Source organism: Brassica napus, chromosome A6 (genome assembly GCF_020379485.1).
Source record: "Brassica napus cultivar Da-Ae chromosome A6, Da-Ae, whole genome shotgun sequence".
Classification (NCBI taxonomy): domain Eukaryota; kingdom Viridiplantae; phylum Streptophyta; class Magnoliopsida; order Brassicales; family Brassicaceae; genus Brassica; species Brassica napus.
Genome location: NC_063439.1, coordinates 11,430,921 through 11,446,019, shown reverse-complemented (window position 1 = coordinate 11,446,019; position 15,099 = coordinate 11,430,921). Strand labels below are relative to the sequence as shown.

General features: G+C 35.8%; 3 protein-coding genes and 1 long non-coding RNA gene across 6 annotated transcripts; 2 read left to right on the top strand and 2 right to left on the bottom strand.

Annotated features, from left to right (window-relative positions):
- Window positions 1–484: 484 nt before the first annotated feature.
- LOC106371350 (ATP-dependent zinc metalloprotease FTSH 7, chloroplastic) lies at window positions 485–4,605 on the top strand. 3 transcript variants are annotated; one of them, XM_013811412.3, is made up of 14 exons: window positions 485–696; window positions 781–1,598; window positions 1,754–1,819; window positions 1,901–2,035; window positions 2,129–2,194; window positions 2,306–2,491; window positions 2,577–2,663; window positions 2,731–2,844; window positions 2,923–3,047; window positions 3,132–3,240; window positions 3,322–3,447; window positions 3,549–3,869; window positions 3,950–4,073; window positions 4,134–4,605. In XM_013811412.3, the coding sequence occupies exons 1-14, from the start codon at window positions 684–686 to the stop codon at window positions 4,259–4,261; spliced, it is 2,418 nt and encodes an 805-aa protein (XP_013666866.2). In that variant the 5' UTR covers window positions 485–683; the 3' UTR covers window positions 4,262–4,605. The 3 variants fall into 3 exon arrangements, with proteins under 3 accessions (XP_013666866.2, XP_022543163.2, XP_013666865.2); XM_022687442.2 differs by having other exon boundaries at window positions 510–696; window positions 778–1,598; XM_013811411.3 differs by lacking the exon at window positions 485–696 and having other exon boundaries at window positions 697–1,598.
- A 92-nt stretch (window positions 4,606–4,697) lies between these two features.
- BNAA06G17600D lies at window positions 4,698–5,349 on the bottom strand. Its single transcript, XM_013811413.3, has one exon. The coding sequence runs from the start codon at window positions 5,129–5,131 to the stop codon at window positions 4,817–4,819; it is 315 nt and encodes a 104-aa protein (XP_013666867.1). The 5' UTR covers window positions 5,132–5,349; the 3' UTR covers window positions 4,698–4,816.
- A 2,031-nt stretch (window positions 5,350–7,380) lies between these two features.
- Window positions 7,381–9,407, bottom strand: LOC106371352. Its single transcript, XM_048782677.1, has 2 exons — window positions 8,145–9,407; window positions 7,381–7,952 (listed from the first exon to the last, which is right to left on the bottom strand). The coding sequence occupies exons 1-2, from the start codon at window positions 9,266–9,268 to the stop codon at window positions 7,700–7,702; spliced, it is 1,377 nt and encodes a 458-aa protein (XP_048638634.1). The 5' UTR covers window positions 9,269–9,407; the 3' UTR covers window positions 7,381–7,699.
- Window positions 9,408–10,993: 1,586 nt separating this feature from the next.
- Window positions 10,994–13,409, top strand: LOC111198890. The gene is made up of 3 exons (XR_002653010.2): window positions 10,994–11,687; window positions 11,793–11,854; window positions 12,018–13,409. It is a non-coding gene; the product is annotated as an uncharacterized LOC111198890 (long non-coding RNA).
- The last annotated feature ends 1,690 nt before the right edge of the window (window positions 13,410–15,099 follow it).

The following is a 15,099-nucleotide window of genomic DNA, read 5'->3' as shown; positions in this document are numbered from 1 at the left end:
GTTTATAATATAAATTAAAATATAATATATATATATTTAGTATTTCTATTATTACAATGATTTCAATTTAAATTTAAATTCAATATTTTAATTATTATAGTTATATAGTTTAAAAAAAATACTTTATTCTCCCGCAACCGTCTGCAACCACAAACAAACTTTTAAATTTAAAAGGTTTAGAGAGGTTTAAAGCAATATATAGCGTTTTCTGTGATTATTGCAAAATACCAATAACCGGTATTTGCCACAAAAACTGCATTTGTTCATTTGCGGGTGATAACATGAAAACCAGTCATGCTCTTACACGAGATTATGGTTAAAAAAATCCAAAATCCCATTATTAACAGAAAAAGTGAGGATTGAGCAAGTTTTAATTAAACAAAAAAACGTAGGGACTAGTGGTTGCGCCTTTAGGCTTCACTTGGGCCTCTTTTGCGTCTAAGAAACCTTCGAATGGGCTCACACAATCTGTTCCTAGTTTATCCACGTGTCCTCCAGTGTCGTACGTTTCCATACGCCGCGTCACACTTGATTCGCCTTGCCGATCTTTCTTCTGCGATAAAAATTCGTCAGCCTCCGACTAAATCGGACGGACAAGTTTCGTCTGGCTTCAATCGAACGGTCAATATTCGAAGTCGTGTTTCCCAGCAAACCTCGTCTCCGCTTGTCCAAGCGAAACATATATGAAATTTATTGGTACGTCTCTTCTTCATTGATTTCCCCCAAATTTCTAGGGTTTCGAAAATATGATTACTCAATTCGAATTTCTACAACCAGTAGGGATCCACGATAGGTTCAGATTCGCAACCTGTTGCAGTAACAGTCTACTGTATTCGCATAGTTCGAGCTTCTTCTTCGATCGGAGTAGGGTTTTTCGCCGGAATCCAAACCGGTTCATCCCCAATTCAATCCCGCTTCCACTGCACAAGAAACCGGTTACAGCGTTGAGAAATGATAAAAGGTTTAATCTTTGGGATGGGTTTTCGAGGAAGAAGAGAGGGACGGTTGTGAATTGTCAAGAAGATGACAAGAAAGCGAGTTCAAGCGAGAGTGGTGGTGAGGGAAAAGAAGACCAAGATTCTCCGGCGAACTCGTCGAAGAGGAAGAGAGAGAAGGAAAGGAAAGATAGGGTTTGGTGGTCAAAGGAGAAGAGAAGGGAGTGGCAGCCGATAATCCAGGCGCAGGGGATTGGAGTTTTGCTGTTGCAGTTGGGTGTTGTTATGTTTGTGATGAGACTGCTCCGACCAGGGATACCTTTACCTGGGTCTGAGCCACGAGTTCAGACGACTTTCGTCAGGGTACCTTACAGCGAGTTCTTGAGTAAAGTTAACAGTAACCAGGTGCAGAAAGTTGAAGTGGATGGGGTTCAAGTTTTGTTTAAGCTCAAAGATGATGGGAGATGGCAAGAGAGTGAGACTAGTAGTAGGTTGTCTGAGTCGTCTGAGTCTCTGCTGAGAACTGTTGCTCCAACGAAAAGAGTTGTGTATTCGACCATAAGGCCCGGCGATATTAAAACACCATATGAGAAGATGCTTGGGAATAATGTGGAGTTCGGGTCGCCTGATAAACGCTCTGGTGGTTTCTTCAGCTCTGGATTTGTAAGGCCACCACATTTCTTACTATATATGCGCTACTCTTCGATGATGATGATGATGCCTTCATAGTCTATCAATGAATGGTGCTTTTGTTGTCATTTCTCAATTTTGGCAAGCATTTATTCTTAAAGTTTATTTTTGTTTGTTTGTTTCTGCAGCTAGTTCTTTTCTACATGGCGGTGCTTGTATGGCTTATTCAACGATTTCCTCTTAGCTTCTCCATGGTTTGTATCTTCATCATACTTCTATGTCTTTGTTTAGATTTTTTTCTATTTCCTAAAAAAGCTATGTATGTACGGACACAGAGTACAACCGGCCAGCTTAAGACCCGAAAGACTGGGGGTTCTGATGGGGGAAAAGTCTCTGGTGGAGGTGAAACAATCACCTTTGCAGATGTTGCAGGTGTTGATGAAGCAAAGGAAGAGCTAAAAGAAATCGTGGTAGGTTTTCGAACCTTAAAGATTCTGCACATGCCAATTGATCATCATACTGTTTGTGCTAGCTGTCTTTATCGATTGAATCAAACATTGCAGGAATTTCTTAGGAATCCTGACAAGTATGTCCGTCTAGGTGCACGTCCTCCTCGTGGTGTCCTATTGGTGAGTCAAATCATTTGATTTCACGTAGACAGCACAGTTTCTTATGTGTTTGTAATGGGTTACAAGATTTCTCCTGTAGACTTTCATGCCTTCCGTTTCCATTCTTTGTAGGTTGGTCTTCCTGGAACAGGGAAAACGCTTCTCGCAAAGGCTGTTGCTGGGGAAGCTGAAGTCCCCTTCATAAGTTGCTCTGCAAGTGAGTTTGTAGAGCTGTATGTCGGTATGGGTGCCTCGCGTGTAAGGGATCTATTTGCCAGGGCCAAAAAAGAAGCTCCTTCTATTATCTTTATTGATGAGGTTAGAACACGTAGTCTATGTCAGGTTACTTTCCACCTCTGGATCATCTATAAACAAGATTTTCTGTTTCCCTTTCATGTTTCAGATAGATGCTGTGGCAAAAAGCCGTGATGGTAAATTCAGGATCGCCAGCAATGATGAAAGGGAGCAAACGTTGAACCAGCTCCTCACTGTAAGTCTTTTAAATATCCATTTTTTCTGCTTAAGTAGCATTCTTGATTCTGGAAACTTGTTTGCAGGAGATGGATGGTTTTGACAGCAGTTCTGCAGTTATCGTTCTTGGAGCAACAAATCGTGCTGATGTCTTAGACCCGGCTCTTCGTCGCCCTGGGAGATTTGATCGTGTTGTTACGGTTGGTAGAATCAGTTCATTCTGTCAATTTGTAAGTGGTTGGGCTGTTTAATATTTACTTACACATTATTTTTCTTAGGTGGAAACGCCTGACAAAGTTGGAAGAGAATCAATTTTGAGAGTGCATGTGTTGAAGAAAGAACTTCCTTTGGGAAATGATGTTAACCTTGGTAGTATTGCCTCGATGACCACTGGTTTTACTGGGTACGGTTTGGCAAACTATCCTTGATCTGAAATTTCTTCAGCTGTTCAGTGTTTTGGTCTTATATCTCATAAACTCTTTTGCAGGGCGGACCTTGCTAACTTGGTAAATGAGGCTGCCTTGCTAGCTGGAAGAATGAGCAAGACGACTGTTGACAAAATTGACTTCATTCAAGCTGTGGAGCGATCAATAGCAGTACTTTTTTCTATCCTCTCTATTCTACTGAGTACGTATAGCAATCCGTCAAACGTTTTCATTACAGTGCATCTGTTTCAGGGCATAGAGAAGAAAACTGCAAGATTAAAAGGCAGTGAGAAGGGTGTGGTTGCAAGGCATGAAGCTGGTCATGCAGTGGTTGGTACTGCTGTTGCAAAACTTCTTACTGGACAGCCACGTGTTGAGGTAAACAACGAAAGCAGTTTAGACATGTATGCTCATAGTTTCTGCTGTTTGAAATATGCTAATATGTGCAAATGATTCATGTTTTGTTTTTTTGTTATCAGAAATTAAGTATATTGCCAAGAACAGGAGGGGCATTGGGGTTTACATACATACCTCCTACCAACGAAGACAGATATTTGCTCTTCATCGATGAGCTGCTTGGGCGTTTGGTGACCCTTCTTGGAGGTCGTGCAGCTGAAGAAGTTGTTTACTCGGGGCGTGTATCAACAGGTGCATTCGACGATATCAGGCGGGCAACTGATATGGCGTACAAAGCAGTAGCTGAATATGGTCTCAACCAGAAAATCGGACCTGTGTCTGTTTCTACACTTTCTGGTGGTGGGATTGACGAATCAGGAGGCTCACCATGGGGTGGAGATCAGGTAACTTCAATTTGCATTGCACTCGTCTATGCTGGTTTTGAAAGAAGGCAACAGTTTAACCTTCCATGTTGAAATGACAGGGGAAACTAGTTGATCTTGTTCAAAGAGAAGTGACAAATCTGTTGCAATCTGCTCTCGATGTTGCACTGTCTGTTGTACGTGCGAATCTAGATATATTGGAAGGGCTTGGGGCTCAACTTGAAGGTAATCTTGTTTATTGACTTACATCCCTCAGATGATGAAAATAATCATGTTTTGGTGCAGAGAAAGAGAAAGTAGAAGGTGAAGATTTGCACAAGTGGTTGAGTATGGTGGTCGCACCTGAAGAACTCGCAGTCTTTGTCAAAGGAAAACAAGAGGCTTTGCTCCCGGCAAGAGCTAGCTCCAGTTAATAGCTACATCAAATAGAACCATAAAGACAGGTTTTCTAACACAGATCATGTATCTCCAAGGTCAGATATAGTTATCACCATTTGCCTATGCATAGCATACATATAGCACTTGAATCAAACTATAAAGGAATATCATTGGGGTGATAGCTTATAAGATTTACTGGCTCTGTGTTGTAACATTTGGTATTCTTGATGGATACAGTCTCTTAAAGAGAATGGCAAAATTGTATCATTGATTTAGATGTATAAAAGCCATATACATATTATATAATATGTGCTTTGAAAATTGTGTGGTTCACACTTGAATTTTCACTTCATCTTGTATACGAATCATTCTTTTGCTCTGTTCTTCGTGTATACATTACTCGATCCTTTTATGTTATTCTCATATTTCTCTAAGTGGTGCATGAGTGAGAGTCTTCAGAATGGATTGTGATGAAGAAAGAGCAGTTTATATATATATATATATATATGTATAATAATTGAAGTCTGAAGAATTATAGATAATGCAAAACAGAGGCAATAAACAATGCAAATTTACTATACGTTTTTCTTTTACTTTTTGTTGAAGAAGCCACCTAAGCCGGCAAATCCACCATCGTTCTTCTTGGGCGCCACAGGCACCGGAGCCGAGCTTTTACCGCCCCGAACGGTTCCTCTGCCTCCGGTGGTGCCACTTCTGGTGCCGCCTTTCTCCTCCACCTTCTTGAGAATTGGATCAGTCTCGTAGAACTGATCTTGCTTTGTCAAATAACCAAGCACAAAATCAAGGGGATTCTTCTCCTCCTTGGCGCCGCCTGAAGTTCCCTTAGTTGTGGCGTAAACCCTCACGGTGGCCGGAGCAAACGACATTAGAAGCGAAGAAACCATTCTTGTTATCTCTCCTTTCGATCTCTCTGTGTGTGTCAATGTATATGTCTTGGTGTGGCATTAGTTACAAAGGGATTATAATGAGGTTTGGTGAATCTGAGCCGTTGGATCTTTGTGGCACAAGCTCTCCGCAAGTGTCTTATCCTCTCGTTCTTTTCTCTTCACACATTTTTCTTGGTTACGTTTTATTTTGGTTTAATACTCTTCAAATTTCCCTTTTAAGTCTAGAGGAGATGTGTGAATGCTGAGGAAACACGCTTTGGTATTGTAGTGAGTGATGATGTGTCTATGTCACTAAAGCCTTATCTTTTATTGGGCCTAGGTCCAGCCAGTATTTTGAAACTCCCTCCCTATCAAGAAAACGTTGCAAAAGTATTAAGAGGTCTCACGAGGTTATTGGTAGTGCCGGACAACAACGGATCAATCGGGTTCAATTGGATTTATGAATTTCAACTCCATTCAATTATTATAACAGTTCAGATTGGACTGCGTTGAGGTTTATACCAATTCGGTTCTGATTAGTTACGTATTCAAGATTCGGTTGAACCCTAAATAGTAGGTTTAGATAGTAATCAGGTTATTGGTTCCAAAACTTGTATAACAAGGAAATTTCCAGCCATTTATGCAAGAACCACATATTTCATTTTGTGCACTTTCCATCATGACGAAGTATCAACTCAAATTCCAGTAAGAGCTTTGAAATCTCAATTGCTTCATTAAAGTAAACTTGAAGTTCATCCTTGGTATCTTTACCTTTTTAGCAACAAATACCTTGTACACAACATCCATCATTTCATAGCTAAAATCTTCAACGACCAGTTTCATTATTTCAACTGCTTGTTCCTGAGACTGCAGACCAGAGACATTAGACGCATGAGTTGACCCTGATGCTTGCTTAGAAAACCCTCTGAAACGCATGTTGTACTCATTGAAAATGTATGTGAGAAGATCACTCACTATTTCTAGCATTTCCTTAGCCTCAAAGTTATCTTTCACATACAGATTCTCAAAACATAGCTTTGTGAAATTCATCTTCTTCCTAAGATCAAAGAATGTCACTACTAGGATCAACATCTTATTGATATATTTGATACCATCGTAATACTTCAAAAACTTCTTTAACATTAGATTTCTTAAACTATATCAAAGTGAAACAAAATTAAAAAAATTAATATAAACCACTTTTAATATTTTATTTTAAATTTTGTGTGTAATTTTCAAATATTTTATAAAATTTAAATATATTTAAATATAAAATAATTTTATTGTAAACTTACCCGCCCGCAGGGCGAGCCAACTCCTAGTAGAACATAAGATTACAAATATATAGAATAAGCATGAATGAAAACAGATTAAAATACATTTAGGTGAAACGTAAATGAAGCAAGCAAACGTAGAAAGTTACAATAATGCATAGAAATTTAAAATAGCAAGAAATTCAAGCAAACATAGAAAACTTATATTCACTAGAACCGTAAAATAAAGTTATGCAAGATATCAGAACATACGTTTCAGTTAGAGAGAAACTTAACCCATTGATATCAACACAAGATATAAATTTATAAACAGCAAGGAGAAACATATTATAAATCTTCTATTCTTGTCTGAATCGCCATAAACCTCAAACTTGAACTATATATCAGCTGTTTGATGAAAAAAAAAAAACAAAGCTAACTCGAAAACAATTCATAAAAGAAGAGCACACACTATCAAAACACAAGATTTAACCCAAAACCACTATCAGATTTTCTAAACCCTATCAGATTTTCTAAACCTGAAAGTATCAAACTGAGATAAGATTTAATGGCTTGTATTGTTGAATTTTCGTGGAGAGATCTCTATAAATAAATTGGAAAATCAAATATCAAATACTGAAGTCTGAAGGATATAAAGTTACATATGTTTGGGTTTTCTTTGTAACCAATCAGGTTTCAGATAAAATCCAACCCGAACCCAACACCTGCAATACCAACAAAACAGATCCATTCAGTTATTGATGAAGATCTGGACCCGACCCGAGCCGAGCCGGTTTTATCGAACATGGTGCATTTTGGGTTTTCGGATTATTGCCTAGCCCTAGTTATTGGAGTGGACTCCCATGACTAATATCGCCACAACACTAATTTACAAATTAGAGCTACAAATAATTGAAAAAAATCACATCACTCACGACAAAAACAAGTTGGAACTACTATAGTTGGAATCAAATGCATAACATGTCTTGGGAACCATACAAGGTAAAAACTCAATCAAAACGGAAAAGGCAATGCTCAGTGATTATTACTGTTTGTATCTACACATGTTCTTATTGGTCCACACTCCCATCCAGAGTATCAGTGGACCAATGGTTATGGACTCTGCCACGGTAATGACTTCTACGTGGTAAAAAAAAATGCAGAATAAAACAAACACAGAAGCAAAGAGGAGCAATGTTTAATAAGCATGATTCACTCAAAAACACTACTCACATACTCCTCTTTGCTTCTATCGTCTATCTAATTTCTGTCACTATCTCTTTTACAGCAGATTTGCTGCTAACAAATCCAAACATTCACTCACTGCCATCTCTCAAGCGATTTCCTGAGGAGAATCAGAAGATTCTAACGGGAAACATGTTTCTTCACCACCGGTTTGCCAGAGGAAGTTAGCGTAGCTGGCTGCGTAGAAGGAGTTAGTAGGGTCTGCAGATATAGCTTCTAGAAAGTTCTCCTCAGCCGCCCATAGATCCTTCCTAACTTTCCACTGGAAGATGGCGTATTTGCTGTACGCTTCCGCGTCTGCTTCTCCTGACTCAATGGCTTTCTTGAAACACTTCTCCGCTCTGATACATCCAAAAGAAAACATCATTGCCAAGTTCCAAAGTTTACAATTTATTCACATTGAAATTTAAGCCTATAGATTTATATAGGTAACGCTTCTGATTCTCAGTGAGTTCAAGCAAGCATAGACTTCACACAGAACATGTAATAACTCTTTGAATGTTAGATGCATGGATGGGTAAAGGATATATCACCTGTCGTAGTCTTGAGAGACAAGGTAAAGGAACTGAGCGTAGTTGGCTAAGAGCAAAGGGTTGTTGGGTTCTTGAGCCAAACCTATCTTATAGAAAAGCTCCGTTCTAGTGTAATTGGCATTATCGTCCAAAGCAACCCTTGCAATGATGGGTGAAACAAGTCTCAGCCTCATGTCACGATCCACAGGGGAACCTTGCATTTGATCAGCTTCTTCCACCATCGAATTCCACAGACTCAGCTCCTCTTCTCTTATCCCTTGTCCTAAAACTGAGTCTTCTTTTGTCCCAGCAGAGCCTGGGGGTGATTCTGCAATAGCTAGATTCGATGCAACTGAGTGCACAGTGAAGTTCGCCAATAGGATCATCACGTAAACCATCAAAGTAGGAGTTTGAGAGAACACGCGCTGGAACATCCACAGCAATGAAGCGTGCATATCCTTCTTAACCTGCTGAACAACACCCTCCCTAGTCTGCAAGGCAAAGCTGTGCATCTCCTCGATCATGAAGACCAGAGAAGAGAAGGCTTTGTCGATAGAACAATAAGTAGACTCTCTAGCTTCTCTGAGCGCCTCTTCTTGTAGCTTCCTCTTAATCATTCTAAGGGAGAGAGGCAAATCAACACGGTTTGCTTTCCGCTCAATGCTGGAATGGCTAACCATCTCCATCCATGGAGCCTCCAGCGAAGCTAAACCTGGAACGGACTCATGTAGTAGTAGCTTCGCATTCCCGAATCTGTGGTTCCTACGATCGTTACCTACTACTACTACTTTGTCTTCTTCTTCGCCTGCGATCTTGAATTGAATAGCTAATTCTTGCATCTTCGCCGAGAATTCTTCGTCGGAGAAGAAACCGGAGCTCGCGCTGCAAACTCTCCGGAGAGGGTAAAGTTTACTCTTGGTGGAGAATTCCAAAAGCTCACAAGATTTGGAGCGGTGGAGTTTCCCAGATTGGGTACCGAGAAAAGCGGAAGCTTTCAATCTCGTTTGGCATGATGATAAAGATCCTCCGCCTCTTCCACGAGAACGACGGCGTTTTGAAGAGGTCAAGGTTTGCGAGAGAGAAGGGATCGCCGCATGGCGTCCTGACCAATGAAAAGACGTCGTTGTCGCTACTTTTACATCCATTCTTCCTATCTGTAGCGAATGGTATGAATCCAGAAAAGCTATAAGATCAATCGAATTCAGAGGGTTAAGCTCCTGAAATTTTGTTGGGAACAAAGGAAGAAGACAAAAAACAGCCCCTCAAGTTTATATACGAACCAGAAGAATAAACGGAAAAATTTTAGTCAATTCTTTAAAAAAGAAAAAAAGTTAGTTACCGGATTTAGCCGGTGGCAATTTTATGGATGGCTCGTGCTATTTGGGGAAGAGATCAGATTTTAGTTAATCCACGGGTAGAAACGGTAACAGGTGATTGACCTAAGAAACTTCGGCTAACTCTGTAACGCGGTTTACTCGGGAGCACGTGCTTTTACTGACGTCCAAGCGGCCTTCATCCCGGATTTTTCTATTTATCATCGGACAGATCTTAGTGAACCACGTGTGTTTTTGTTACAACTGGCTTTTGGCACCTAGGGAGATTGTTCACGTGCCATAAATAAGGTTGTTGAGATACTTATCTCTGCGGAATAAGATCAATGTGTGTCTGACAGAGCTATGAAGTACTTACTACTAATTTGGTGGTTTGGAGTATTGTGAATTTTATATGATAAACTAATTACCCACCACATTGTTTCACGGCATTATTAGTTTTTTTCCTTTCAGTGTATTCGGTAAAAATGGAAGTAGCACACGAAAAATAACATTCTAGTACAGATTATGTCATTGTGATAAATGTCTTTTTTTTTTTTATCAAAAATGGAAAATATTTGAGAAACGGTTTCAATACATTTATATATAGAGCGATTTACATCCCAAATTTTTTTCCTTTTACCAAATACATGCACTATTGACATTTTATGTCACACGATGCATAGTTTTGTCCGTTTATACCTTGGGTTTATTTGTACATAACCAAAAGAAAAAAAAAAAGAAATTAAATTTGTAGTAAGAAGGTAGGAAGAGATAGGACGAGAAATGAAGAGATTTTTGTTAGTTAATGAATTAAAATTTTTTTTGGTCATTTGGCCTAATTTCCCTTATACCTTTCACCATATAGTTTTGTCCCATTGTACCTTCAGTTTTTTTTTAATACAAAATTAATCTTATAACATTCTAATTTTATTTATAAATTACAGTTTATGTTTAATAGTTAAACATTTATGTAGTTTATGTTTTGTTTATTTATCAAACTAATATATGTATAATACAAAATAAATTCTATATTTACTAAAAAGTAAAAATATATTCATCAAAATATAATTTAATTTCGTATTTTTATTTATGTAATGTATACAATATTTTTAGTATATGTCTAATATATAATCAATTATGTATGTATTAAAATAGTAAAAATATAAAGATATTCATCAGAATATAATTTAATATCATATTTCAATTTTATATAAAAAATCATAATAAACCTAAAACATATAAAAATAAAATAAAACTGATGAAATTAATAAAAGTAAATAAAAACTAGAAAAAATATTTATATTGTGTATAACATCAAACCTTTGAAATACATATAAAATTTCTTTATCTATATATATAAAAAAATGTTTGCTTCACTCATGTGCGTCCACATCACTAAGTCGTTGCCTGATGTTGCGACACCTGTCCTCTTTTTCAAAAACGCATCGTTTCATTAAACATATGTCATATTGGGCTTCGTTTGTATATGTCGTGTAATGGACCTTTTAATGAACCGAGTTTGGGCCCGACGTGAAAGAAATCGTTCTAACCCTAATACGCCGCATCGAAGGTATGGAGTACGTCTCTTCTCTACGTGCGATGACGAGGTGGTGTCGTTTGCGATTCATCTCGCGACGTGAAACGTTCTGATTAATGGATCCCTCTTTAATCCCATTGATTTACACCTCTCTATTGTTCTTTGAAAACGCTGAATGGCTCTCTATTGTGACCATCTTTTTCTTGCAAGAACCAGAGAGATCTAACCGGAAAACTTATAGGCTATTTGATCTTGCCATAGAAGATGAAAGAGTTGTAAGTGGTTCAAGTGGAACAACAGCCTTCACAGCTTTTCTGATTGGACATCACTTAGTGGTTGTTAACGCATGTGATTGTCGTGCAATTATCTGCCGGAAAGAAGAAGCTGTTGATATGGAAAGGGAAGCTTCGGATAATATTACATTGGCGGTCAAATGCTTCGTGCCGTCAGCACCTACTCCTCAGAGGAGAAGAATACAGTTATTTGTTTCAGATGAATCCCGAGCATGGTTACGGTGATCAGTTTTGTATATATGTTTGGTTGAAGTTCCATTTTTTATTCTGGTGAAGAGATTTTGGTAAAGTTTGAATTTTAATACATGAATGTGCTGTAGTAAAAGTAATATGTTTTTAGTTTACGATTTATTTGTAGTTGAGCACTAATTACTGGTTTCTATCTTTAAAAAAAAAACAGCTTCTCAGACTTAAGATCAAGGTATTGTTTTACTTTATCCATGTATTTTAGAGATTTCTTTTAAACCATTTGATTATGGTTTAAAACTGTGTTTCTTAATTTGATGTATGTTGTTCTTTGGATTAGCAAAAATTAGTCTGAAGCTCGGGGAGAGTAAAGTATGTGGATCTCCATCCTACAGAACCATGGTAATTTCAAGCTTTTGATTGTTATCTTATGCATATCAGTTGTAGTGAATTACGGACATCTTCATATCATTTGATATCCTTAACTTTGCGGAGTTGCATCATGTTCGTTGCTTTTAAAGTTTTTTCTTTTGTTTTCTGCTACTTATGACTCGAAATCTTGCAGGATTTGAGCAAGTTTATGTTTTTGTGTATTTGGAACTACCAGACACAGGTGGCAAATATTGGTGATCAAACTGGGTTGATCTCTGTCAAGAACAAACAAAAACGACAACACCTCCTCCCCCATGTTAAGTCTGCATGATTCTTCTATTACATGACTGCATTTCCTTACCTTTCTTTCAAGATATAATCAAATTACATTACACGTAGCAAAAAAAAAAAAGATTTTACATTACACTCACAACTCTCTTTTACGATGAGTGGTGCTTTGCCTTTTTAATTAAAATTTACACCCCTCTTCAATTATATATTTTTTTTTTAATTATACCTTCTTAAATAGTATATGTAAAAAATATATCAAAAAACAAACATATGCAAATTGCTTTACAAACATCTGTACAAATACAATATTACTCAGCAATACGCTGCAGCAAAATTATATACAAGTCACATATAGCTCAGTACACAATATAATAATCAAACTACATGAACATAACAAAACAAAAAATAATCCAACAACATATTTAGCTACAAAAAAGCATTACACACATTTCTCAAGCCCATAGATGCGAGCTTAGCAAACGTAATAGCCCAATGTCTCTAACGGGCGTACAAAATACAGCTAATTACAAACAAAATTTAGCATCCAATCTTACATGGTCCAACCAAAAGGAGACGCTAACAAGTAACCTATCTTTAGAGCATGTATTAAGAAGAGTTGAAAATTCAAGCTACATATTACTTAATAAGCATTGACCCAAACTATGGATGCTAAATATTTACACTCTCCTCAATACAATTATACAAACCCTACATGGTCCTTCTAACCGCAAAGGCAACCAAAGTTATCTCATATTTCGAATAATTGAATATTCCTTTAAATTTATAGTAAGCAATAATGCTGACTTTCATTTTATTATTGAACATACCCCAAAATACGTTCCAAAAAAAATATCAAAAAATATGAGGTTCACAATTTGTTTGTAATATCTCATAAAATAAAACAATAAAATTAATAGGAAACTAAACATTATCCTAACAAACAATGATTATACAATTATGTCCAAACAAAAATATTACGTAGTTTAATTTCGCGTGTCGCACGGACCAACCCAATGTCTTCCATTGTTTTATATATATACGTACGTAAAAATATAGATTATGCAATTACATCAAAACAAATATAGGACGAAGTGGAACAAAATATTTTGAAAAGACATCCGTGAAAGTTAAGAATTCAACGGTTTTAAAACTAAAATAGAATTATGATTGGTTGTACATTTAAAAAAGTTTTGCATCAAAATTTATATAAGTGAGATAAATGAGTATGTAGATCATGGGTCTAAATAATTCGGTTGTAAGTGCAGAAATTTTGTTGTAACAATTTAGTTTGTAGAAATTAGGTTTTAGTGATGTAGTTGTAAAATTTTAATGTAGACAAATATTATAATTTTTAAACCGGTGTTTTAAGAAAAAAAAATACTTTAAAAGGATTGTATATTTAAAGGTGAGGGTCAAGTAAATTACTAAGAGAATAATTGGAAACAAAAAATTTAAAAAAACAATTAAGTGAAATGAAACATTTCTATAATCCAACCAATCAAACACATAACTAAAATTTACTTCTTCTTTTTTTTTTTCATTTTGCTCATCCTTATATATAATTTCCAATAACAAAAATATCAGAAATTTGAATATTAAACTTTTTGAAGTTTGTAAGACAGGAAAAAGTAAATAATTAAAAAATATTTTATAATTGTCTAGATACTTATATTTCTATAATAGATTATACCATTTATATATCAAAATAAACACACATACAAAATATATAATAAAAAGATAACATTTAAACAAAAACCCCGGGCGTAGCCCGGGCCGACCCTAGTAATATATAAAAACATAACAAAACTCCTTAACTATAAGTTATTAATTGTATATCAGCCAAATACAAATATTAATTACATTATATATAATATTTATTAACAAAATATTAACTATGTATTTAATAAAATTACATACTTGAAAATTGAAAAACTATACATAAAAGTTTAAATAAAATCATTTACAATTGATTCCTAATATTTCTCAGATTTTAAAATTTTGAAATATATTTTGACCAATGAGAAAAATATATATCTTAGTTAGACCATCTCTAAAAACAATTTTATTTTTAAAGTTGGCAAAATTTCAAATTTAAAATTTGGAAAAAACAATCTTCAAAAAAGTTTCAAACTTTTGAACTTTTATATTATACATTGCGGTCTTTACTATTGATAAAGTTTATTAAAATCATAAAATATTAATAATACATACATTTGAAAGCTGTGCTAAATAATATTGATTGATAAAATGAACATTATAAATGATAATAAACACACAGAAACTGTATATTTTATGTAAACTATCAAATTACTTAATATAATTCTTTTAATGTTTTTATATATGATTAATTAATAAAATTTAAAGATGATATGTAAATTTATTTTTTTAGCTGTAAGTATGTTATGAGATCAAAGTTATTAAATTCGATATTTTATATGTGAAATATTTATGAGAAATATGAAATAATAATTATAAACGTTAACAAAATTTTTGAGAAAAACTCAAAACATATGACTTCAAATATGAAATTTTGTTTTCACTATTCAAAACTGTAAAATTTAAAATTTTAGAATAAGTTAACTTTTTATTTTTAAATATGAAGGTTGGTTTGTTTTACCGATGCTCTTCACTTGGGGTAGACCTAACATGAACATACACCTATTCAACCCAAGTCCTAATCTTGTTCCGCAAGAGGATTTAAGAGTTCATGTATTATAAATTTGTGATGGTTTAGACCAAAAAAAAATAAAAAAATTTGTGATGGCGTAGCTCAGAACAGAAAGCGAACACGTCTGGGATGTTTCATTGTGTATGTGTCTTCTTGATGAATTTTCAGACTCAAGAGCTCACAGTCCTACACAATCCTCATTAATTTTATAGACACACAGTTCATGCAGCGTGCTTCTGTTCCGGCCTGAACTCTCGCTTTAGCTGGTTTAGTATTACTACTAGTATTATCTTTCGTACCACGTACAGGCCTTTAT

Coding starts and splice junctions, on each gene's coding strand:
- LOC106371350 (XM_013811411.3), top strand. CDS start 747: ATGATTACTCAATTCGAATTTCTACAACCAGTAGGGATCCACGATAGG. Junction 3,870..3,949: donor CACCATGGGGTGGAGATCAG/GTAACTTCAATT, acceptor TTGAAATGACAG/GGGAAACTAGTTGATCTTGT. Junction 4,074..4,133: donor GCTTGGGGCTCAACTTGAAG/GTAATCTTGTTT, acceptor GTTTTGGTGCAG/AGAAAGAGAAAGTAGAAGGT.
- BNAA06G17600D (XM_013811413.3), bottom strand. CDS start 5,131: ATGGTTTCTTCGCTTCTAATGTCGTTTGCTCCGGCCACCGTGAGGGTT.
- LOC106371352 (XM_048782677.1), bottom strand. CDS start 9,268: ATGGATGTAAAAGTAGCGACAACGACGTCTTTTCATTGGTCAGGACGC. Junction 7,953..8,144: donor GTCTCTCAAGACTACGACAG/GTGATATATCCT, acceptor TGGATGTATCAG/AGCGGAGAAGTGTTTCAAGA.